The 26,879-nt window shown below is 33.8% G+C and overlaps 1 protein-coding gene across 7 annotated transcripts in view; it reads left to right on the top strand.

Annotated features, from left to right (window-relative positions):
• Positions 1 to 26,879, top strand: part of CENPE (centromere protein E) — an 89,437-nt gene that overhangs the window by 7,640 nt on the left and 54,918 nt on the right. For 5 of the 7 annotated variants that reach the window (XM_033214898.1, XM_033214901.1, XM_033214900.1 and 2 more), the window contains exons 9-21: positions 697 to 748; positions 3,267 to 3,354; positions 3,668 to 3,797; positions 5,062 to 5,181; positions 6,039 to 6,197; positions 9,446 to 9,593; positions 10,433 to 10,521; positions 11,587 to 11,754; positions 23,178 to 23,252; positions 23,476 to 23,595; positions 25,284 to 25,406; positions 25,490 to 25,655; positions 25,964 to 26,118. In XM_033214898.1, the coding sequence (XP_033070789.1) occupies positions 697 to 748; positions 3,267 to 3,354; positions 3,668 to 3,797; positions 5,062 to 5,181; positions 6,039 to 6,197; positions 9,446 to 9,593; positions 10,433 to 10,521; positions 11,587 to 11,754; positions 23,178 to 23,252; positions 23,476 to 23,595; positions 25,284 to 25,406; positions 25,490 to 25,655; positions 25,964 to 26,118 (1,593 nt within the window). The remainder of the gene's footprint in view (positions 1 to 696; positions 749 to 3,266; positions 3,355 to 3,667; positions 3,798 to 5,061; positions 5,182 to 6,038; positions 6,198 to 9,445; positions 9,594 to 10,432; positions 10,522 to 11,586; positions 11,755 to 23,177; positions 23,253 to 23,475; positions 23,596 to 25,283; positions 25,407 to 25,489; positions 25,656 to 25,963; positions 26,119 to 26,879) is intronic. The other 2 variants (XM_033214899.1, XM_033214904.1) reach the window with 2 other exon arrangements.

Here is a 26,879-nt window from a genome sequence, read left to right as displayed (position 1 = left end):
TGAAAGAGAGGTCCAACTCTTAAAGATGCCACAGTAAAGTCATGGTATTGCTACAGCATAGTGCAGCTAGCATACATGACTAGCCCAACAAAATAAGTGCTATAACTGTAAGTTGTATCTATAAGTCATGTTTATAAAGAGTTCTGGTTATGCAGTTCAAGGAGCAGTTCATCTGAGATCTGGCAGGGAGGAAGGATAAAGTAGGCAAAGCTACATTGAGGAGATAATCTTTGTACCTGGTTCTTGAATAAAGAATAAAGACCGACTAGAACATTATAACTAACTGAATAAAGGAAATAGCAAAAAGCTTGTGCTTGAAGGTGTAGAAGTACATGGGGTGTTTGGGGAATAGTGAGTAGTTCAACTAGAGGTAAGAATAAGGGATAGATAGATACAAAGTTGGAGCAATGCAAGTGCCAGCTTATAAAGAATTATATTTGCCATAGTAAGTTTTTGGACGACTTTGTATAGGAAACAGAAACTATTACTGGCAGCATTATGGAAGATATAAAGAAAGGAACGGATAGAGAACAGCTGGACTCAGAGAAAAAAGGGAATGCCTAAACAGTAGCATGGGAGACATGGATACAGATAGAATATTCTGATATACCATGTATTAAAAATATTCTTTCAGTAGTTTGAATTTTATTATTTCAGATTATCTGCCCTAAAGATTTATTTTTATCTATCTTACAGAATTTGGTTGATCTTGCAGGCAGTGAAAGAGCTGCTCAAACAGGAGCTGAAGGTAATTAAAACTCATGAAATATGTTAGTCTTAGTGTCTTCCTGTTTTACAGAATTAAAAAGTATTACCAGGCATTTTTAGAAATTGATAAAGTAATTATATTCATTATTAATAATATTCATTAATGATGATTTTTCTGATAAAAGTCTTTTAACATAGAAATCAGCATCTGTATCTGGTTTTTATTTTAGTCTGCAATAGCATCAATTAAAAAATGAAAATTATACAATTGATGGTATTGTACAGCAGGAAAGCCCATGAGAATTCCATAAAAGCCATTTAAACTTTCAAAATAAGGAAATTAAGAAAGATAGTGGGGTACAAAATTAATATACAGATACTAATTTAATTTTAGAAAGTTAAAATATTAATAAACAAAAACCAGTTAAAATATTTAGTAGACAGAAAGACTCCGTTTATAATAACCTAAAAGATGTGATACCTAGGAAGAAACTCAACAAAGATTTGTACAAGACTGATATAAAGAAAATGTTTTGTTTTGTTTTGTTTTAATTTTTTTGAGGCAGACTGTCACTATGTCTCCCAGGCTGGACTGCAGTGGCACGATCTCAGCTCAATGCAACCTCCACCTCCTGGGCTCAAGCAGTTCTCGTGCCTCAGCCACCCAAGTAGCTGGGATTACAGACATGCATCACCACGCCCAGCTAATTTTTGTATTTTTAGTAGAGACAGAGTTTCGCCATGTTGCCTGGGCTGGTCTTCAACTCTTGGCCTCAAGTGATCCACCCACCTCGGCCTCCCAAAGTTCTGGGATTACAGGTGTGAGCCACCACACCCAGCCTAAGAAAACTTGTAAATCAGACTTGAAGGACACAAACAAATACTTGAAAAAATGGAAAAGCATACTTAGATGTAGAAGATTCAAAATCACAAGGATATCAGGCCTCTGGGTTAATTTCTAGATTTAACACAATCGTAATAAAAATATGAAGAGTACATTTTCATGTTTAAACTAGGTAAGATGATTTTAAAATTTGTACGGAAACATAAAAACAGACGAGAGTAGCCGGGAAAATTCCAAAAAGCAGAAAGTGGAATTTAAGATTTTACTATCTTACTATAAGATAGTAAAACATATTATAATGCCATAGTAATAAAACTATGTGAATTGTCAGCCTGGTGGAATAGAATAGAAAATCCATCAAGAGTCCTGAATACATACGGAAGTTAGAATACAATAAAAATGGTCCTTCAAATATGTGAAGAAAAGATAGATTATTCATTAATTGATGGCCATTTGGGAAAAAAAAAGTATCCATATATCATATACCAAGGAATGCATTAAAGGTGGCTCAAAAATTTCAATATTAAAAAAAACTATAAAAATTATTGGAAGTCAACTTACAGTGGGAAAACCCTTTTGTAACTGATACAAAGTCCAGATGCCTTAAAAGTTTAAAAGAAACCAACAAAAAACTGGGCAAAGATATAAGTGAATAGTTCATAAGGCTTAAATGGTTTAGCTTGCACCTGCACTCTTGCCATTAGAAGAGCTGCTGATCCAAGGAAGATTAGAAGTTTGTTCAACAGACTTGAGCTTGTTCTGCAGCCTGTTGTAGAGCCACTCAACTGAGCCTAGCCTACATCCACCAAACCAGTCCCTCCTCAGACCTGTGAACAAAAAATAAATGCTTGTGTTAGCTGGTTGGTTAGGTAGTAATGTTACAGCAGTAGCTAATTAATGCACCTGTGAAATAACATCTGTTCAAAGTTATTTTTTGCAATTTTTTTTTGTATAGGCAGTAGATTGAAAACCTACATGTCCTTCAGCAGGGGATGGGGTGGGTGAATGAAGTCTGATGCAGCCGTAAAATGGAATTTTATACTTTAAGAAAGAATGAAAAAGATCAATGTTTACCGATATGGAAATTTTTCCAAGATATGTTGCCAAGTGAAAAAAAGCAAAGTGCAAAATAGTATGTATGGTCTGTTACTATTGATATCAGTGAAGAAAGAAGGAAATAAATATATATGAACTTGTATTTTTAAAAATCTCTAAAGAATAATAACAGTGGTGTCCTGGCAGAGGTATAGGAACTGGTTGAATATGGGATAAAAGTGGAAGGGAGCTTTTTCAAAGTGTACTTTTTTTAAAAAACTTTTTGAACCATGTAAGCATATTAACAATTTAAAAATGAGAAATTAGAGGTTAATTTGCTTATAAGTTCATAGTTGCCTATATTTAGATGTTGGGAAAAAAAAATTGATTTGAACCGAAGAGCTAGAGAAGTTCTTTCAGGAAAGAGGTCTTTTTTCCCCCACATTCTTCCCTTCCTCTTCATTTTTTTCTTTCTACTATTTTTCTCAGGTTCACTTGAAGTGGGACCAATAGGGAAAGAGCTCCTTCTACCACTGATATTAAAGATGGGCTCATGTCTAAACCAGGGCATAGACTTTAGCATCTGCCCTCCAATTTCTCTCATTAACTTAGTGATAAATAAGTTTATCATCTAGAAAAGGAGTCAAGTTTGGTTTTCGTATTTGTTTTATAAATGCAGGTGTGCGACTCAAGGAAGGCTGTAATATAAATCGAAGCTTATTTATTTTGGGACAAGTGATCAAGAAACTTAGTGATGGACAGGTTGGGTAAGTTTATCCCGTTGTGTACTTACCTACTAATTCTTACCTTTTTCATTAGGTTGAACATTGCAATATTTCAATGACACTCAAATGTACTGATTTTTTCCATATATTCAAAAGCTAATACATACAACCATAATCTATTGAATTTACTTTCTGTTTTAAATATTTTTTAGTTAGTAGTTTTAATCTGCCTCATATAACCTGTAAACTAATTTTTGAAACTGTGGCTGATTTAAGAGTTCTGCATTAAAAACCAACTACTTTGTTATATAAACATTCTCAATCTTTTTCGCCCATAAACTTATTCCTTGCTAAGCGGTTTCATAAATTATCGAGATAGCAAGTTAACACGAATTCTCCAGAATTCCTTGGGAGGAAACGCAAAGACACGTATTATCTGCACAATTACTCCAGTATCTTTTGATGAAACCCTTACTACTCTCCAGGTGAGTTTGATTTTTATCTCAGCTTAATATGGGGGAAGATCAACTTGAAGCAGAAAAAATTACTAAAATTAAGCAAAGTTTTTTAAATTAACACACCTGTTACAATTGATATGTTGTCTACTAAATAACATTTCTTAATTTAATTTTGCCAGACTTCAATTATTTGTATCTTACCCTCACAGTTTTTGCCACATCCAACACTATTTTACTGAAATTGACTTGATTTTTTTTAAATAACTCTCTTTTTGTACTTAATTTATTGTAAAAGGAAACTTTAATATTAGTCCTATCAATAGGAAACTATTATTACTTGCCACAAATAGAAGGTAACAAAAAAATTGTGTGTCTGTCTGTATAACAAAATAATTCTGAAATTCCTGGTAGTTAACTGTTGCCTTCATTTGCTCTGAGCCCAAGGCCTACATTTTCTATTTTAAAAAGGAAAGGAACCAGCCTGACCAACATAGAGAAATCCTTTCTCTACTAAAAATACAAAATTAGCCAGGTGTGGTAGCACATGCCTGTAATTCCAGCTACTGGGGAGGTTGAGGCAGGAGAATCGCTTGAACCCAGGAGGCAGAGGTTGCAGTGAGCCGAGATCGTGCCATTGCACTCCAGCCTAGGCAACAAGAGCAAAACTATGTCTCAAGAAAAATGAGAAATGTCAGCAGGGTAGCTTTCTCAATGAAGGATTCAGTGTTATCTAATGGTCACCTTCGGGTACCCACCTAAAGTTACTTATGGTACTTGTACTCTGAGAAACATTGCTTTAAATAGATGTTGAGCACCAGATCAAGGTACTATCAGAGGTGCAAAGAGAAACTAGTGTCCCTAGCTTAACAGAATTAATGAATTCTGTGACAAGACACATAACACTTGTCTTGCAACATAATTTTAGTAGTTAAGTGGTTAATAACTAGTATAGAGTTTAAAGGAAGGAGAGTTATCTTTGGCTAGAAGCAAAACTTCAGAGTAGAGGAAGTGTTAGCACTGGACCTTGAGGGGTAAATGGGATTCCAATAAGCTGATGTTTTTAAGTTCTCTCAATATATCTTTGTTTATTCTCCTGAAGACTATCAGCCAGGGTAAGTTACAGAGCATTGTTGTAAGGACATAGAATGTTCCCTTTGTTCAAAGATATTAAGCCAACTGGAAAGAGTATTGATGTTTTTTCAACTTGAATATAAGAAAGCTAAATATTACTAATTAAATTCGAATTTTTTTTAAGTGTTGAACACTTAGCACTTTTGTATTTTGTTTCCAGTTTGCCAGTACTGCTAAATATATGAAGAATACTCCTTATGTTAATGAGGTATCAACTGATGAAGCTCTCCTGAAAAGGTATAGAAAAGAAATAATGGATCTTAAAAAACAATTAGAGGAGGTATGTATGAATCATTTATTTCATTAAATAGAAAGAACCAATTTAGAATGGAGACCTGCCCAAATGCTCAGAGACTATTCATTCCTGAATATCTGAGTTGCTACAACTTAAGTTTTAAATCATTTTTAAACAAGAAGAAATCCACTCATAAAAATTTTAGTTTAATTTACTATAAATTATAAGATTTGGTTCTTGAAATTATTTTAGATTTTGTTTTTTATTTTCAAAGGGCAAAATCTGAGATTATCACATGGGTCAAGTAGAGGTATTTCTTAAAATTTTTCACAAATAGATATGAATTCGGTTAAAAAGAGAAACTACAGAGTTACTTAGAACCACTTTCTGTATTTTCATGTTATCCTAAATTCCTCTTCTAACCCTTAGATTGCAATCTAATAATATAGCATAATTACTCATTTGTTTTAACCATCATGGTCCCATATTTTGTAAAAAGTCATGCATTAGTGATCTTTTTTAAAATGAGCTAAAATATCAAATGGTAATCTTATGAGAACATCTCTATCTTTACTATCGGAATTCAAGTCTTTGTTTTATAACTTCTGACTATTCATATCTTCTTAGACAATTAATAGAGTTATTATAACAGCATTGTTGTCTTATACATGGTATATAGAATAATTACATGAGAAGAAATGTGTATTTTATTGTAAGTGAGAAATTATTGATTATGGTAACTGCATTTTGGTGTTCTGTATTTAGAGTAAATTTTATTTCACTGAAATTAAAATTCTTATAGTTCATATATAAATGTAATATTTTATTCTTTTATGCTACTTTTAAGGTTTTAAAACTTAACCACATTTATTATTAACATAATCCAATATTGCATTCTATAGGTTTCTTTAGAGACGCGAGCTCAGGCAATGGAAAAAGACCAATTGGCCCAACTTTTAGAAGAAAAAGATTTGCTTCAGAAAGTACAGAATGAGAAAATTGAAAACTTAACACGGATGCTGGTGACCTCTTCTTCCCTCACATCACAACAGGAATTAAAGGTAAAATTAAAAGATGACAGCTTAAACTTGATGTACAGAGAATAGCATTGATATTTCTATATGTTTATTATGTAGTATGCACTTTCTATCCTTTGATACAGTATTTTCAAGAAACCCAGAAGATTTTGTGTTTTCACAGTACCTAAGAGATTCATTAAAAATACCAATTTCTGATTCTCACTTGTAGAGATTCTAATTCAACAAGTTTGGAGTTTATTTAAATAATTTATTTGCAATATGCTGCTTAATAAATTCTAAAGAAACTAGGTGATTGGAAGCCACAGGTTTCTAGAATATGTGGAAATATTATTTTATACTTAAACAGAAATATTAATCTCAGGAAAATTGGTGTAGAATATAAAACAACATAATTGTATCAATGTAGAGTCTGCTGAAAGAAAATAAAAACAACATAGTGAACAAAATTCTGACTTTGTTTATGTGGGTTTTTTTTTGTTTGTCTTTAATTGAGTAGGAATTTATTCAATAGACTTTTGGTGGTGTGAGGGTGTCATGGATAAGAGGATGATCTCTGGAGCTAGACTGCCTGGATTTAAATCTGTCATTTCCTAACTCTTGTTCTTAGACAATTTCTTGAATTCACTTTGCTGCTTTTTCCTGTGGAAGTAGCAGTGTGGAAGAGCTTGATACTCACCTCATAAGTGTTGTTTGAGAATTAAAAGAGATAATAGGTAAAATTAGTTCAACACAACACTTTCCACACCGCATATTCTCAACTAATGTACGTTATTAATATGAATAAGCATTATGTACATTGATATACAGAAGACAATCAGGAACTATTGGTTGAGTGGTGAGCAGGAAATAGCCCAATGAAAGACCTAGAGAAGAATGTTTCAAAAGAGACCTACATGTGCAAAAGCTTGGAGTCGTGAAGAAACATGGTGCATTCCTTGCACTTAAGATGTTCTAGTAGCAGGGACGTTTTAAACTCCCTTGAGGGATTTGAATGTGACGTTTTGCTAACAACAAAGAACAGCCTTGCATGTGACATCAGAATTATAGTTGAGAAAGATGTAGATGCTGTGCACATCAGATTGCTTGGGCCTGCAAAGACTGACTCTGGAGTTGGAGTGAATTGGATAAATTATAGAAGTGTTTGGAAAGTAAACTTAGCAGGACTTTGTGGTTGTTTGGATGTTGAGGGCAGAGAAAAGGAGGAGGAGGTGTCCAGAATGACTTGCAAGCAATTCCTTGGCTTCCTGGGTAGCTGGTAACAATATTGATTAAGGAACACTGAATAAATAGCAGTGGAAATGGTGGGTGTTTTATTTGGGATTTCTTTTGTTTGAGATGTCAGGCAGTTGAAAATGCAGACGTGTGAATATTAGGTAGAAGATTTGAGATATAAATATCAATTTGGGCATTAACTACTACAGATCCAAATTAAAGTTTGTTCTGGTTGCATGTTCAGAGAAGGCAACAGAAGGCAAAGTAACAGAAGGCAAAACTCCAATTGGGTAAGGCAGAAAAAGAAGAATTTGTAAAGAAGCCCAGGTTTAGCTCTAGAGTTAAGAATAAAACCTAGTGAATATAGTAGCTAAGGGGAGAGAATATTTCAGGGAAGTAGTGTTCAGCAGTGTCATATTCTGCTGAGAAGTTAAATAAGATAAAGATGGACAAAAAGTTATTTGCATTTGGAAACACAGCTTATTTGCAAAGGTGATTTGAGTTATTAAGTAGTAGGGTTGTGAAAGCCATCTTGTAGTGTGTTGAGGTGGCCTAGATGGATGGGATCTTGAATATAGTAGAAAGAGTTGGACTACCATAGGAGAAACACCTCTTGAATTGGAACAAACACAGAGGAAAGGATAGGCCTCTGTGCAGATAGTACTCTTAGGAGTTTAGGTTTATACTTTCTTTGTGAAATAGGTTTAATTTTTCTCCTGGGATGGCAGGTGATGGTAGAGTCATAAGTTTACAGAGATACTAAGGGTTTGAAATAGGCTAGCCTTTGTAGGTAATGAAAAAGAAAGCTGACAAGGGGGAAGTGAATATTGCCAACCAGCTTTAAAGATCCGGTTTATCTTGTCAGCCAGTCTTCTGGCTGTGTGGCTCTGGAAGTGCTCAGGAGGCTGATAAAGGTCTTGAACACAGTGTCATTTGAGTGTGCCATGTGGGATACATGTAAGGGACAGAGAATGGGTCAAATAATTTGAGAACGTTGACCTCAAATTTCAAACATGATTACCGTGATCTATGGAATCTAAGATGAGAGGGTGAGAACCAAGAGAGAGATGGCAACAACAAAAAAAAGTCATGCAACAAGGAACAGAGCTAAATAGCCCCTGATAAGCTAAATAGCTATAGTGGGATCAACTAAATTAATTATTTGGAAGGATAACAACAGTGATAAGAGCAAGAAGTCTAGGTTTATGACTTTCAGATAATGGTAAGGTCCAGGTGTGGCTTTGGTAGCAACTAGCATTAAACTGAAGGTTATTGGAGGATTTATATATGATGGGGCTTTTGCAGAGCAGGACGTGGAAAGGGCTGGCCATTTCAAGCAGAAGAACAGCACTCAGGCATGACAGTATGCAGTATATTCGGGGGACAACAAGTAATCTTAAGAGGCAATGTGATGGAATGGTTGCATGGAAAGGCTCTTAAGTAATAGACATGGGCTCAGCCACCAATTGGCTATACAGCCTTGCACAACTTCTCCAAACTTGTTGGGCACCCAGCTCATCTGTTAAAAAGATGTAGTAAGGTTGATACTCGATACAAGTATCATCTCATCTTATTTGACTCTCTCAACAACCTTAGGGTTGTGTATTTCAGATGTGATTACAACCCTAGGGTTGCTGAGAGAGTGAAATAAGATGAGATGATACTTGCACTGACTAAAGAGACGAGAAGAATGGTGACTATGAAACCTGGAAAAACATACTTAAGAGGCAGGCACAGGAAGAGAAACCAGAGTGAGTAGTAAGTACAGCAGCTGGGTAAGGAAAGAACCAGGAGATGGGTCCCTGAAGTGCTGAGGAAGGAGTGGATAAATCATGAGGAGGACAAAGTAGGAAATAAAGAAAACTGTAGTTAGAGTGAAGTAAAGAGTCAAGAGTTTGATTTTTTTTTTTAAAGCAATATCCTTAGACTAGTAAAAATTTAAACTAGGCTTAATAAGAATTCTACCAAGTCAATGGTTTTCAAAAATAAAAACTAGTTCCCTTGTTTTATTATGTTTGAATACAGATCTATATGACATAATTTTAATTTCTTCCTAGGCTAAAAGAAAACGAAGAGTTACTTGGTGTCTTGGCAAAATTAACAAAATGAAGAACTCAAACTATGCAGATCAATTTAATATGCCAACAAATATAACAACAAAAACACACAAGCCGTCTATAAATTTATTAGGAGAAATTGATGAATGTGAGTGCTTTTTTCAAGTGGAACTGTGTTTAATTATAAAAGCATCCTTATAAAGGGAAACTATGTTTATAGCTCAGTTAATGTGATAAACATGTTTAAATACTGTGTATTTCAAATGTGATTACAATGGAGATTATTATTTAAAATAAGTAATTCTAAAAATACAAAAAAATTAGCTGTGCGTGGTTACAGGTGCCTGTAATCCCAGCTACTTGGGAGGCTGAGGCAGGAGAATCACTTGAACCTGGGAGGCGGAGCTTGCAGTGAGCCAAGATCCATTGCACTCCAGCCTGGGCGACAAGAGTGAAACTGTCTCAAAAATAAATAAATAAATATAAAGTCATCATAAGTTCTTTACTCTGATTCTCTTAAGAATGATGCACTAGTTGAAACACACGTGAGACAGGTGTTTTTATTTTTGTTCTAATTATTCAATTAAAATATTAGTTATATGGCATCTGCCTTTGCTAATCTTAAAAGAGTGGCATTGACATAGGAATCTGTGTCAAAATTATTTCTTCAATAGTACAGTCTGTTGGGGGGGCATTTAAAATCTACTTATAATGATCAAATCTCAAATTCAGAATTTGTCCTTTTAACCTGTATTTCATTAAGGATCCTGAATTGTGTCACTAATTCCAACCAGTGGTCATCTTAATTCATACAATAATATAAATCACCATATCTATTAATGTACTTTTGGTATTCATACTCTGAGCACATATTAGTTAATTTGAAGTTCTTAGTATCTCTGATAAGAATTTTTTTAGTAATCTTTAATTTGACTTAGGAAATTTGGTAAACATGTTTATGGACAAATTTTTTTTCTCTAATTATAGCTGTCTGTTCAGAGTCTGATGTTTTCAGTAACACTCTTGATACATTAAATGAGATAGAATGGAATCCAGCAGCAAAGCTACTAAATCAGGTAACTTAATGTATTTTACAGCTTATAATGCTGTTACTCTTTTTAAAATTCTTTTGTTATTAGATATTGTTGTTACTTGTTCTCATTTAATTTTAGTAATGATTTTGGCTCTAATAAAGGCTTCTCTCTTTACATTTCTACTCTATAACCATCAGGCACCTAGAGGAAGACTAAAAATTTCATAAGGCAGACATGTGCTAGCAGCTAAACCTTTGCTTCTAGCTGTTTACTAGCAGATCTTAGTATTCATGATGTTTGTAAAGTTTCTGTTGTGCCTTGGTAAACTTCATGAGGGTGACAAGACTGATTTTGAAAGTGTCAATTGTCAGGCATTTATACTGTTTAGAATAATACATCAGGGAGAGGTAATTTTGGTGAATACATCAATAAGTTTAGATTCCTTGTTTACTTTGTATATTGCTTGTGTTTAAAAATGTATAGTTGTATAAAGTAGTAAAGAAATTTTCATTTGAATTTTAGAATATAATTGCGGTGCTCCTTATTATTGTTAGTTAATTCCTATGAAGTATTATTGACAAAATGTTTTTGTATTCCTAAGACATACATTAGAAGTTTCTTGGTTTTTTTTTTTTACAATCTCTGGTGTGGAAAAGTATCTTTTAAACTCATGGTTTATCTCTTTTCTTATAATAATATAGAAAATAGAAATAGGCCTCTTTAAGTATAGTAAAACAGTTATCATTAGCTTTAGAAGTCAATAAATAATATCTCTGTTTCCGTTCTTGAATTCAGAAGCATCTGAAACATAAAATAGGATTTAGTTAGATTGGGGAATTAAATTACCAGTTTTATTACTGAGGAGCTTGAGGATTTATGATCAAAATTTCCTGTCAGGCACAGGCAAACATACAATTTATTGATATATTTTTAAAATTCTCCTTCTTTCAAACTAGCTATTCTAAGTTAGCTAGTTTGCCAAAATGTAGACCTTTAGAAAGATATCAAATCAAAGTTAAATTAGTTATTTAAATAATCCAAATTTTGTTAAGGAAACAAAAAATATATGAATTTTCTGATTGGAAAATCTGTTCCTGTTTATAATAGGAGAATATAGAAAGTGAGTTGAACTCACTTCGTGCTGACTATGATAATCTGGTATTAGACTATGAACAACTACGAACAGAAAAAGAAGAAATGGAATTGAAATTAAAAGAAAAGAGTGATTTGGATGAATTTGAGGCTCTAGAAAGAAAAACTAAAAAAGATCAAGAGGTAAGAGAGACAGAAATGTAAAACTAAACTAAAAGCCTACTTTTAAAAGTAGTATTCTCTTTTTTCTATAATGTAAGCTTTTTTATATTTTTTTAAATGTACAGATAACATTTTATATGTTTATTGTATACAATACAATGATGTTTTGAAGTATATATACATTGTGGAATGGTTAAATCTAGCTCTCAAATGTACTACCTCACATAGTTACATTGTTTTTGTGGTGATAGCACATAGTATCCACAAATTTTATGTTTTTTAAGAATACAATACATTGTCTTTAACTATAGTCACCTTGCTGTACAATAGAGCTGTTGAAATTTATTCCTGCCATCTGTCATTATGTCATCTGACCAAGATTTCCCCATTTCCTTCTCTCTGCTAAACACCCCAGCCTCCGATAACCACCATTATACTTTCTACTTCTAAGAGATCACCTTTTTAAGATTCTGCATATGAGATCATGCAGTATTTGTCTTTCTGTGCCTGGTTTATAATGTCCTTTGGGTTCATCCATATTGTTCCAAATGGTAGGATGCTAGGATTTCTTTTTTTTTTTTTTTTTTTAATAACTGAAGAATATTCCATTGTGACTTTATACCAACTTTTCTTGATCTGTTCTTCTGTTGATAGACTCTTAGGTTGGTTTCATATCTTGGCTGTTGTGGAAGGTGCTGCAGTAAATATGGGAATGCAGATATTTCTTGGACATACTCATTTAATTTCCTTTGGGTATATACCCAGCAGTAGGACTGCTGGATCTTATAGTAGTTCTATTTTTGCTTTGTTGAGGAACCCTCATACTGTTTTCTGTATATTTCCACCAACAGTGTAAAAGGATTCCCTTTTGTCCACATCCTTGCCAAGAAGTTCTTTTCTGCCTTCTTGATAAGCCATTTTGATTGGGATGAGGCAATACCTCACTGTGGTTTTGATTTGCATATCCTTGATTATTAGTAATATTGAACATTTTTTTTCATATATCTGTTGGCCATGTGTATGTCTTCTTTTGGGAAATGTCTGTTCAGGTCTTTTGCCTATATTTTAATTGGGTTGTTTGGGGTTTTTTTTTGCTTTTGAGTTGTTTGAGTTTCTTATATATTTTGGATATTAACCATATGTCAGATGTATAGTTTGCAAATATTTCTGCCATTCTGTAGGTTGTCTCTTTATTGATGATTTCCTTTTACTTTAGTTGTAATTCCATTTATTTATTTTTGGTCTTTTTGGTTGTGCTTTTAAGGTCTTATCCAAAAATTCCTTGACTGACCAATGTTATGAAGCATTTCCCCTATCTTGTTTTCTAGTAGTTTCATGGTTTCAAGTCTTAATATTTACGTCCTTAACTCATTCTGAATTGATTCTTATATATGATGAGAGACAGGAGATCTAGTTTCTTTCTTCAACATATAGATATTCATTCGGTTTTCCCAGCACCACTATTGAAGAAGGACTATCCTTTCCCCAACATGTGTTCTTGGTACTTTTGTCAAAAATCAGTTGGCTGTATATGCGTGGATTTATCTCTGGGTTTTCTGTTCTATTGGCCTGTTTTCTGTTTCTATGCCAGTAGCATGTTATTTTGGTTACTATACTTTTGTAATATATTTTGGAGGCAGATGGTATGATGTCTCCAGATTTGTTCTTTTTGCTCAAGATTGCTTTGGCTATACAGGGTCTTTTGGGCTTCCATACAAATGTGAAGATTATTTTTAATCTACTTTTGCAAAGAATGTCCTTGGTATTTTGATAGATATCCCATTACATCTGTGGATCACTTTGTGCAAGATGGACATCATAACAATATTCTTCCAATCCATGAACATGCATATCTTTCCATTTGTGTCTTCTTCAATTTCTTTCATTAATGATTTATAGTTTTCATTTGAGAGACACCTCAAATTCATTTCATTTTCTGACACCTCCTTGGTTACATTTATTTCTAGGTATTTTTTTGGTAATAAATGAGATTTTTTTCTTTGTGTCATTTTTAGATAGTTTGCTATTAACATATAGTGATACTACTGTTTTTTTATGCTGATTTTGTATCCTACAACTTTACTGAGTTTTTTATTAGTTGTAACAGTTTTGGATGGATTCCTTAGGGTTTTCTGTATATAGGATCATATCATCTACAAATATAGACAATTTAACTTTCTCCTTTCCTATTATGTTTTATTTTTCTCTTTTGCTGAATAGCTGTAGCTAGAACTTCCAGTACTATGTTGAATAAAAGTGGCAAAAGGGAACATCCTTATCCTGTTCCAGATATTAGAGTAAAAGGCTTTCAGCTTTTCCCCATTTAGTATTACGTTAGCAGTGGGTTCGTTGTATGTGGCCTTTATTGTGTTGAGACATATCACTTCTATACCTAATTAAGAGTTTTTATCATGAAGAGATATTGAACTCTGTCATGATTTTTCTGCATCTGTTGAAGTGATTGTATGACTTTTTTCATTGTTTTGTTAATGTGGTATGTCATGTTTATTGATTTGTTTATGTTGAACCATTCTTGTATTCCTGGGATAAATCCCACTTTATCATGGTGAATTATCTTTTAAATGTGCTGTTAAATTCAGTTTTGTAATATTTTGTTCACAGTTTTTCCATCTGTTCTTCAGTGATATTGGCCTGTAGTTTTCCTTTTTTATCTATTTTTGGTATCAGTGTAATGCTGGCCTCATAGAATAAGTTAGGAAAAATTCCTTCCTCTTCAATTTTTTGAAATACTTAGAGAAGAATTGGTATTAGTTCTTCTGTAACTATTGGTAGAATTCAGCAGTGATTCCATCAGGTCCAGGGTCTTTCTTTGATAGGAGACTTTTTATTACTGATTCAAGTCTCCTTTCTCATTACTGGCCTGTTTAGGTTTTCTGTTTATTCATAATTCAGTCTTGTGAGGTAATGTGGTACAGGAATTCATTTCTTCTAGGTTTTTCAATTTATTGGCGTATAATTGTTCATACTAGTCTCATGATTCTTTGTATTTCTGTGTTATCAATTGTAATGTCACCTTTTTTATCTCTGATTTTATTTATTTTAGTCAGCTTTTTTACCTAGTCTAGCTAAAGGTTTGTTGATTTTGTTTGTTTATTTAAAAAAAAAAAAAAACCAACTCTTTATTTTGTGGATTTTGTGTCCCTATTTTGTTTATTTCAGCTCTCATCTTTATTCTTTCCATTTGCTAATTTAGGGTTTAGTTTGTTCTTGTTTTTCTAATTCTTCGAGGTAATAGTTTAGGTAGTTTGAAATCTTTCCTCTTTTTTGGTGTAGGTGTTTATTACTATAAATTTCTCTTTTAGAACTGCTTTTGCTGCATCCTATACATTTTGGTATATTGTGTTTCCATTTTCATTTGTCTTAACTTTTTTAAATTACTCTTTTAATTAATTAACCCAGTGGTTGTTCAGGAGCATGTTTAATTAGTATTTCCAGAGTTTCTGCTATTATTAATTTCTAGTTTTATGTCATTGTGGTCAGAAAAGATACTTGATATAATTTTGATTTTAAATTTTTTAAGACTGTTTTTGTGGCCTAAATACTATCTGTCTTAGAGAATGTTCCATGTGCAGTTGATGAGAATGTGTTTTCTGCAGCTGTTAAATGGAATGTTCTGTAAACATCTGTTAGGTCTCTTTGGTCTAGACTGCAGTTTAAATCTGCTATTTCTTTGTTGATTTTCTGTCTGAATAATCTGTCCATTGCTGAAAGTATAGTTTCGAAATCCTCTATTATTATTGTGTTGCAGTCTCTCTTCCTTCAGATTATTGTTATTTGCTTTATATATTTTCTGCCATGTTCAGTGTGCATATGTATTTACAATTGTTGTAACATCTTGCTGAGTTGACCCCTTTATCATTATGTAATGACCTTGTCTCCTTTTACACTTTTTGATGTAAAGTCTATTTTAGCTGATATAAGTATAGCTTCTCCTGCTGTCTTACAATTTCAGTTTGCATGGAATATGTTTTTCCACCCCTTCCTTTCCATCTACTTGTATCTTATAGGTGAAGTTAATCTCTTTCAGGCAGCATATAATTGGATTTTGTAATCCATTTAACCACTCTGTCTTATAATTGGAGAATCAATCCATTTACATTGATAGGTAGGAACTATTGATAGGTAGGAAATTACTACTTCCATTTTGCTAATTGTTTTCTATTTGTTTTTTAGATCCTTTTATCTTATTTCAGTGTCTTCCTTATTGGTTAAATTGTTTTCTCTGATAGCATGTTTTGACACCTTTTTATTTTTAGTGTATTTATTATAGATTTTTTTCCTTTGTGGTTACCATCAGGCTTACAAGAAAAAGTCTTACAGTTATGGCAGGTTATTTTAAACTGATAACAGATTATCGTTGATTACTAAACAAACAAACTCCACACTTGATCTCCTTCCACCTTCTGAATATTTGATGTTCTAAATTTCGATGTCACAACTGTTTTCCTTCAGTACTTTGACTATATCATTGCATTCCCTCCTGGCCTGTGAGATTCCTTTTTGTTGTTGTTGTTGTTGTTTAATTATACTTTAAGTTCTGGGGTACATGTGCAGAACATGCAGGTTTATTACATAGGTATACACATGCCATAGTGGTTTGCTGCACCCATCAACCTGTCAATTACATTAGGTATTTCTCCTAATGCTATCCCTCCCCTAGCCCCCCAGTCCCCAACAGGCCCCAGTGTGTGATGTTCCCCTCCCTGTGTCCAGGTGTTCTCATTGTTCAACTCCCGCTTATGAGTGAGAACGTGTGGTGTTTGGTTTTCTGTTCTTGTGTTAGTTTGTTGAGAATGATGGTTTCTAGCTTCATCCATGTCCCTGCAAAGGACATGAACTCATCCTTTTTTATGGCTGCATAATATTCCATGGTGTATATGTGACACATTTCCTTTATCCAGTCTATCATTGATGGGCATTTGGGTTGGTTCCAAGTCTTTGCTGTTGTGAACAATGCTGCAATAAATGTATGTGTGCATATGTCTTTATAGTACAATGATTTATAATCCTTTGGGTATATACTCAGTAATGGGCTTGCTGAGTCAAATGTTATTTCTAGTTCTAGATCCTTGAGGAATTGCTACATTGTCTTCCACAGTGTTGAACTAATTTACACTTCCACCAACAGTGTAAAAGTATTCCTATTTCTCCACATCCTCTCCAGCATCTGTTGTTTCCTGACTTTTTAGTGATCCTAGCCTGTGAGATTTCTGCTTAGAAGTCTGCTCCTAACCATAATGGAACTCCCTTCTATGTTATTTGCCTCTTTACTCTTGCTACTTTGCTGCTTTTAGGATTTTCTCTTTGTCTTTGACTTTTCAGTTTGAATATAATATGTCTTAGGGCAGGGTCATTTAGATTGAATCTGATTGGTAACCTTTGACCTTCCTATATGTGGATATGTATTGCTTTCTTCAGGTTTGGGAATTTTCTGCTATTATTTCTTTAAATAAGCTTTCTGTCCTGTTGTCTTTCTCTACTTGAACTGCAGTGACCCAAATATTTGTTTTTTGATGTTGTCCCATAAGCTTCATTTCTTTCCATCCTTTTTTCTTTTTGCTTCCTGACTCTATATTTTCAAATAGCCTGTCTCAAGCTCACAAATTCTTCTCCATGATCCATTCTTCTGTTGTTCTTTATTGCATTTTTCATTTTGTTCATTGTATTTTCTTGCTGTAGGATTTCTGTTTGGTTTTTTTTATTATTTCAGTCTCCCTGATAAATTTCTGGATTGTTTCTCTACGTTTTCTTGAAATTTGCTGAGCTTGCTTAAAATAGCTCTTTTGAATTCTTTGGCAGATTATACACCTCCATCTTTTAGGATCAGTCACCAGTACCTTACTTTGTGCATTTGGTGACATCACTTTTCCCTGATTATGATGCTTGTCACACAGCAGTGTCTGCACATTTAAGACAAATTTATCTGTTTGTTTTAGTCTTCACCATCTTTATAAGGTCTTTTCAAGATCCATAGTATGACTGAGGTCAGCATGTTATCCTGCTGAGGCACTACTGGACACCTTTCTCTGTAGGTCCCCAGGTGGGCAGAGCTGTTCTTATTCTACAGATGACAGGGGTCAGTATCAAGATCCAGGACCATTTGAGAATCTGCTGATGGACAAGGGTTGCAAAACCTGCCACAGGGACTTGGATACATCTGTCTCCCGGTAGGACTCTGGCTTAGTAAAACCATTCTCAGACTATCGCTAGGAGAAACTGAAACCAAGCTTCACAGTTAATTCACAATGTGCTATGGAACCAATGTTGGTAAGCTTAACCTGGTAGCACCAGCAGTCAAGACTCCCAGCAGTTCCTTATGCAGGGAGGATTGCTTGCATTCTGTAGCTGGGGCATTCAAGGTTCTTTCCAGAACTGCTATGTGATGGAAGCCAGCAGGCCTGTCCTACACAGGCAGGATAACTGCCAGGCTGCAGTAGAGAGGGACTGCAGTCAAGACAAGACCCCTTTAGGATCTATTATGGAAAAGATGCATCAAGCCTATCCTGGTGGCTGGGGCAGGTGCTTCACCCAGCAGTTCCCAAAACAGTCGAGATAGCTTCCTGACTGCAGCAAAGAGGCACTGAAGCTGAGACAGGGCCCCTTCAGGATCTATTGTGGGATGGAGGACTACAAGCCTGTCCCAGTGGCTCAGACAGGTTCATCTCTTGGCAGTTCTCTGTGTAGGTGGGAGCAGAGAGGCTGCAGCAGGGAAGGGCTGGGACCAGTACATGTCCCCTTCAGAATCTGCTCTGGGACAGAGGCCGACAAGCCTATCCTGGTGGCTCAGATGGGCATGTTCCCTTCTGGATCCTTGTGCAAGCAGTACTAAGCTAGGACTACAGCTTGAAGAGGGCAGGAGCCAAGTGACAGGCTAACATTTGGGTCCACTGCCAAGACCAATGTCGACAGACAAAAGAGCCCATCTGCCCAGACCCTAGAGTGTGTGATTCCTCCTGGACCCCTTGACAGATAGTTTTGGTTGCAGGCTCTGGGCCAAACAGGGCTGTAGCTAAGTCCTTCAAGGAATGGGACCACTTCTGCATATGAACCTGGGAGCACAATTAGCAGGACTGCCACCTGGGTATTGGTATACACTCTCAAAAACAACACTTCTAGGTCTTGAGTTCTACTGGGGTTTTGCAACCTCCTACCCGAATCCAAAGGCTCCCACAAAAAGACTTGTCTGTAATAGGTACAGAATTCTTGTTGTTTTGGGGGGATATGAACAGGTGACTTCCTATTCTGTCATCTTCTTGACATCACTCAGAGGTATTGTCTTAAAGATATTTTTTTTCTAAGATTGAGGTGTTGAAGATCTAACCATTTTTCATATGTATATACAATTTAGAAAATTTAAGAAATATTTTCTTCATTTATATTTTTAAAATAGTTAAATCATATTTGTTTCCCTGGTGCTTATGCAAGAGAAGAAGAAAAGCATCTATGGGAAGGTTTGGTGTATCTGCCTCTTGATGGATTTGTCTTGAAATTGTTTCCTTATAGTTTGTATATTACATTTTATTGAGGATACATAAATGCTACCTAGAGCATAGCCGTTTCCTACTGAGATCAGTATGAATTTTAATATCTAGATGACGGTTTTATATATGGATGCTACATATTAATGGATTTCTTTTTCTTTAGAAAATTAGTATAACTAATACTAGTGAAATTAGTATAACTAATAGTAGTTTTAATGGAATTTTTAGAAACAGATCACTCATTTTTTAAGTATAAAATATTAGGCTACATGTTAAGAAAACTTAATCCAGAAACCATTAGACTGTAGGGACTCAGAAATTGTCCAAAAGATTAAAAGGAGTTATTAGTGCAAAGTGTCCTTAACCTAGAGGCAACAGATGCTGTGAAATTATTTTGCAAAATTTTTCAATGCATATTCATTTTTCTAGAACAAGAATCTGTAGTTGTTATCAGGCTTGCGAAATGATTCATGAACACCCCCCTTCAAAAAAAAATAAGACCCAGTGTTTTATGTAGTTAAAAGATGAATTAATTTGCAGCTACTTTTCAGACTTCTTTGTGGCTAGCCCAAAAGGCCATGATCCTTTTTCCTTAATATCATTGTTCAGTTTCTCAACCTCTTTTTTAAAGGAAAAAAGAATTCTATGCCAAAGCTGTTATTTCCATTCTACCTACAAATTAAAATTATTTCTTCATTTCATAGGTATTATATTCAAAGAGGTAAAATCTGTAAGTTCTCCACAGGGTTTCATTTAACTTGTTTTAAAATGCATATTAATGAAGTGCAAAATGTTGTGCATAACAAAACCATTGAACTTTAATGAATAAAACTAGATGTTATCAAAGGGACTGGCTTAGTGTCATCATTAAGAACATGGTCTCCAGAGTGAAATTGCCTGGATTTAAGCCCCAGTTTTGCCACTTATAAACTCACCGCAGATCCAGTCCTATTACGAATTATTGCCAAGGCCTTGGGCAAGTCATTGAATCTCAGGACTTCCTGTATTTCTCCACTCTTGAGGTAGAGACCAGGTGCTCACCAAGGTCCCTTCTGACTTCAAAATTTCACCTAATTTTTATATGTTTTTTATATGTAATAATAACATGACATAAAACTAACTTTTAGGATAAATGGCAATAATTTCTCTAATATTTTTCTCACGTCATTAATATATTAATAAGAAAAACTGAAGCTTATTGAATTGAGTCAACACAGAGAAAGATTACAAAAATACCACAGAATATATGACATGTATCACACTGCAGTTTTTCTTCCATTTTAACCACAGTTGAGGGAGAAAAAATCCTACTCCCTTCTTTTTAAATTTTTTTCTTTTTTTTCTTTTTAACAAAACACTCAGCTTTCTAATCTAAAAAACATATAATTTTAAAACTTTTTCTTTATAGAGACGGAGGTCTTGCCATGTTGGCCAGGCTAGTCTCACACTCCCAGGCTCAAGTGATCTGCTCACCTCGGCCTCCCAAAGTGCTAGGATTACAGGTGTGAGCCACTGCTCTAGGCCCTTTATTTTTAATTAGACACAAATTTTAAGGTTACTTAAAAGATTATGTAATAAAAACTTATCCTGTTCAAAAACGGTTTTGCAGTATCTAGTCCATGTTAAAAATATAAGTCTATGTGTATGTAGCAAAATATGTTCCAAAACCTGCATGTTGGGGAAAGGTGTAGCTAAAAGGTAATAAAAGTCAAATTATGGCCTTAGGACATGGAGTCATTTCCCTGGTTTTCCTAAAGCTTTTGTCAAAAATCACCCAAGTTGTATATAATTTTCTAGTGGGAATATAGTAGTAACATGAGATGCTTAAACAGTATGTTTTAGAGGGAGAATGAGAAATGTCAAGTATCACCATACTCAAGGAATAAGAAAAATCTTTACCATCTACCTATTTTAACTTGGTGTATTTAATTTTATACTTTTTACTACTTGGAGATTTAAGTTAAATATTTCATTTCACCTACTGACAATTACCATTTAAATCTGCAATATAAATAGTATTTATGCAATTAAATGGTAGCAATGGATTAACTATAGATCAGATCATATGTTTTTATTTTTACAAAATAAAAACTTATTTTCTATGTATAAAAACCAGTACCTAAGATAAAGTGCTATTTCAAATAAGAAGTAGGAAAATTTTCTTTCCTAAATGGGTGTTCTTTAAATGCTTTCATTTTCTATGGCTGTACTATCCTGAATGTACCCAATCTCTTTTAAGTATTTTTAAAAGTTAGGATTGATTTTTGATTCTTCCTTATTGGTAAATGTGATTTTCTTTCACAGAAGTTAAAAATAGGGAATAAAAGGTAAAAGATGGAGTCAATTTAAATTAAAAACAGTACAAATGTCTAAGACTGTGCTCTACAGTGGGTTAGCCACTAACCGTATGTGGCAATTAAGCACTTGAAATGGGACCAGTCTGAATTGGCATAAGTATATAAAAAAGAATGTAAAATCGTTTATTTTTTATATTGATTACCTAAAGAAACATGTTGGATAGATTACCTGAAAAAACATTTTGGAAGAAATGTTTTTGATATATTCGGTTAAATAAAATATGTTATCAAAGTTAATTCTGCCTTTTTCATTTTATGTTTAATGTGCCTACTAGGACATTTTAAATTACATATGTGTCTGACATTGTGTTTCTCTTGGATAGCGCTGACCTGAAATAGTAATGTCAACACTTGCAGTAGTCTGAAATTTAAAACTAGTCAGGACTCAGTTAAACATCCAGAAAATATTTAAATAAAATACTGTTTTCCTTTTTTTTTTTTTTTTGTGAGACGAAGTCTCGCTCTGTCACCCAGGCTAGAGTGCAGTGGCTGGATCTCAGCTCACTGCAAACTCTGCCTCCTGGATTTACGCCATTCTCCTGCCTCAGCCTCCCGAGTAGCTGGGACTACAGGCGCCCGCCACCTCGCCCAGCTAGTTTTTTGTATTTTTTAGTGGAGACGGAGTTTCACCGTGTTAGCCAGGATGGTCTCGATCTCCTGACCTCGTGATCCGCCTGTCTTGGCCTCCCAAAGTGCTGGGATTACAGGCTTGAGCCACCGCGCCCGGCCTAAGATACTATTTTCAAGCCCCTTACATACTATTAGAATTTGCTTTTACTCTGTAAGTGCTCATCTGATTATGAAGATTAAATGATTATAGGGGAAATATTTATCTTGGTTATGTGTGGTTTACTTGTTTTCAACAAACTTTTTGGTGTTCAGATATTTAATGCTACAGATATTTTGGTAGACAGGAAATCTCAATAAAAATACTTCTACCTTTATACTTTTACATGGTTGAACAGTATAATGGAGTACAATATTTCCTCTGGAATAAATCAAGGTAATAGTTGATCATTCCATACCTGTGTAACATTGGTGGAAAGTAATAATATTGTAAAGGCACTGCATGAAACAACCCTAAACCAAACCTAGATTCTAAATCAGAGCTTATTACAAAGTACACTAATGTAGAGCCAGATAGATACTTTATGGGAAGAAAAAAAAAAACTTTATAAGTGTTAATACATTTCTGTACTTAACTGACTGAAAACAAAAATCTACTAAATGTGTATTTTTCAAGATTTGATTGCCACTTTTTTAATCTCTCCTCCAAGTGGTGCAGACTAATTTGCTATTGACATTATTGTAGCTTTATTAACAGATGATATAGCTACTTGGTGGGGTCATGCTGAGGTTTTTTTCTCATTTGTTTGATATGTTTTGGGTGATATTTCTAGTATTTTTAAATAATGAGGTGCTTTGTTGCAATAGCTTGAACAATTGATCTCAGTCCTTTCTAACTGTTGGGTGATTCTGTAGCAGTGAACCAATACCTTTTGTTTTTTGTTTTTTTTTTTGCTTTGCTTTGCTTTGCTTTATTAACTATTGGTTTGCTCTGTTACCTGTTCACATGCTCTTACAGATGCAACTAATTCATGAAATTTCGAACTTAAAGAATTTAGTTAAGCATGCAGAAGTATATAATCAAGATCTTGAGGTGAGCATTCATGTGGGTATTTCTGTGATAAGCAATTAGAACTATAAAACATGCAACATATGTAACTGATCATAGTGTCAGAAATAAGGGAATTCTGTTTTTAAAATATTAGTGACTCTGAATTTTACTATGGATTTAAACTAATATATATATAAGTTCTGTTTTTATCCCATAGGCTTCAAATCAGATTCTAAATTGTTACTCTCTCCTTTGATTCTTTTAGAATGAACTAAGTTCAAAAGTAGAGCTGCTTAGAGAAAAGGAAGACCAGATTAAGAAGCTACAGGAATACATAGACTCTCAAAAGCTAGAAAATATAAAAATGAACTTGTCATACTCATTGGTAAAAATCAGGCTTATTTTGTTATGTAATCACATAAATATATATAGCATACCATCATCTTAGCAAATGCTTATACTGGACCTACTTTGTGCTGGGTATTGTTGTAATAAATTTATATATATTTTATTAAATCTGTCAATAACCCTATGACATAGGGACTGTTAGTATATTTGCCATTTTAGAGATAAAGTTACGTTTGTAGAAAGTTGATCATATCATCCTTTGAGTAAATATAAGAAAGTTAAGGACAGGCTCCCATTAAGAATTAGTAAGTTTTAGGCCAGGCACACTGGCTAATCCCTGTGATGCCAGTACTTTGGGAGGCTGAGGTGGGACGATCACTTGAGCCCAGGAGTTCAAGACCAGCCTGGGCAACATAATGAGACCTGGTGTCTACAAAATATGGGAAAATAAGCCTGGTATATACTGCCGGCTACTTGGGTAACTGAGATGGCAGGATTGCTTGAGCTTGGGAGGTTGAGGCTGCAATGAGCCGAGATCATGCCATTGCACTCCAGCCTGGGCAACAGAGCAAGACTCTGTCTCCAAAAATAAAAAATAAAAAATCAGTAAATTTTTAAAATTCTGAATTTTTTTCAGTAGTTTTATACAAATGCATGCGGTAGTATATAGTTAAAGTCTTAAATATCTAAACTTGGATATTTTTTCATAATTTTATAGTTCTAGATGATTTTAGTTGATATAAGATCTTGGCATTAAATAACATTGAATCTGATGATGATGTCATTTAATCTCTTCAGTTTGCTTTCAGTATACCTGATTGCTTCAAGAAAGTATGTTTGATTCCAGTTTTTAGTACCTTTTTTTTTTTTTTTTTTTACAGTAACAGTTTCTAGCTGGAACTTTTAAAAGACTAGTTTCTGTTACTCTGTTTTCAATTGAGTTTTTTAGTTTTTGTTACCTTCTATTCTTTTGTTGCCTTTTATTTGTGACAAATGATTCTTTTTAAAGGGGTTCATACCATTTTATATCATCCTATTCTGAGGCCCTGGATAGGAAGGCACTTTTATATATTCTGGAGTGTCTGTTCATAGGGTGGCAAGCAGAACTGCCCACTTTTTAAAAATTACTATTTCTTTTTCCTTATTTATTCATGTATTAATTTATTAATTTTTTTCCAAGGACATATCATTGATTTCATATAAGCTAAAGTCATATTAAAATACCACTTCTCTTTAGAAATGAGGTTGTAGATGTTTTTCATTTATTTTTCATTTGCATTTTCTCATCTGTGAATTTCTTGTTCATATCTTTTCTCTGTTTATCTGTTAGATCATTTGTCTTTTTCCTTTTCAATTTGTGAGTTAATATCTTTAATTTAGCTGTTAACTACTTACCTATCATGTGTTGAAGATAATAACTCAAAATAAAAATACATAGAAAGCAGCCTCGCTGAACAATTGTGTTAACCTTTAAACAAAACAGGTCTAAATTATGATACATTGCTTATATAATTTGATATATTGCTTATATAATTTGAAAAATATGACCAGAATTTTTAAAAAATATTTTTATTAGGAAGACATGATTTCTTTTTATATATTTGGTAACTAGCATATTTATACACTTTTTGGTTAGCTAGAGTTAACATTTATATACATATTCTCTGAAGAATTTTCCAACTCTGAAAATTAGATTTCACTGAACCCCTTTTGTCATCTCTTTAGGAAAGCATTGAAGACCAAAAACAAATGAAACAGACTCTGTTTGATGCTGAAACTGTAGCCCTTGATGCCAAGAGAGAATCAGCCTTTCTTAGAAGTGAAAATCTGGAGCTGAAGGAGAAAATGGTAAGTATTTTTTGTAATATTTATAGTAAAGTAGTTGTAATGATCAGTGCATTTCTGTGCATTTGCAATGTTTTTCTCAATAGCAAGAACTTGCAAGTACATACAAGCAAATGGAAAATGATATTCAGTTATATCAAAGCCAATTGGAGGCAAAAAAGAAAATACAAGTTGATCTGGAGAAAGAATTACAATCTGCTTTTAATGAGATAACAAAACTCACCTCCCTTATAGATGGCAAAGTTCCAAAAGGTATTTTGTAATTTTAAACATCTTTTTTCAAATCTGACTGCTTCTAGAAATGTACCTAAACAATTTTTCAAGCATATTTCAATGATTAAAAATTCATTATTACTCTTATTTTTTAAAAACTCAATATTATGCTTTAGTGTCATTTGGTGTTAATATTTATAAAGATTTCCATGGGTTTCAAATCATAAAGGATTATTTTTCAAATAAACTTTAACTGATCCTGAAAAAGGGTGATTCAAGAACTATTAAAAATTTAATTACCTGTTTGCCAACATTGGATCTTTATACAATTTACCAAAACTTTCTAGATTTGCTCTATAATTTGGAATTGGAAGGAAAGATTACTGATCTTCAGAAAGAACTAAATAAAGAAGTTGAAGAAAATGAAGCTTTGCGGAAAGAAATCAATTTGCTTTCAGAATTGAAATCTTTACCTTCTGAAGTAGAAAGACTGAGGAAAGAGGTAAACACATTTATAAACACTTATCCCTTATTTTGAAATAAAAACCTTTGCGATAATAGTGCCTTAAATATTTTGGTATAGTTTATTTTAAACTAGCAGGCAAAAGAGATGCTGTAAACGTTTGACTAGTTAGCAATAGAAATGAATGTAGTTCATCTTCTAATTTGTTCTTATGCTACTAGAGTTTTTTAAATGTATATTTTTTCAAAGTGTGTTTAACTGTATACTTAGTAATATAATCCATGTAGCAGCCATTCCTCAAATGTTGCATTTGTTCAATATTACGGCCCACCCTTAGTCTTTACCATTTTTTTGGTAGTAGTAGTTATGTTGAATAAAAGACGGTAATGAGGGAAAAGAGGTTGCACTGATAAAGTTTTAGAGGTTAATGCAAATCTTTCAGGCTGGTGAATGTTTCTGTAAATCCATGGCCTGCCAGTTTTTCTTTCTACTTGTCTAAAAGAAAAATGTTAAAAATGTGAGTACTTACGATACGGCAAACATCATGCTAAAGAACTTCAAAAACATCATTTCATTTACTCGTCTTATAAACTCTTCAAAAGTAGGTAGTCTTTTATCCCCAATAACCCATTATCAAGGTAATAGTTGAGCCACACAAATACGCCTCTTAAACCCATGATTGTAGCTACTATGCTGTATTGCCCCTCTTCACTTTGTCCTTCCTTTATCTCTTTTTCTCATCTCCCTCTGCCCTTATCTTTCACAGTGATTAAACTGTTAATATACAAGATATGGGTTAT

Source organism: Trachypithecus francoisi, unplaced genomic scaffold (genome assembly GCF_009764315.1).
Source record: "Trachypithecus francoisi isolate TF-2019V2 unplaced genomic scaffold, Tfra_2.0 Lachesis_group1, whole genome shotgun sequence".
NCBI lineage: Eukaryota > Metazoa > Chordata > Mammalia > Primates > Cercopithecidae > Trachypithecus > Trachypithecus francoisi.
Note: the sequence above shows the minus strand (reverse complement) of the source record. Positions and strands in the feature narration are given on the sequence as shown.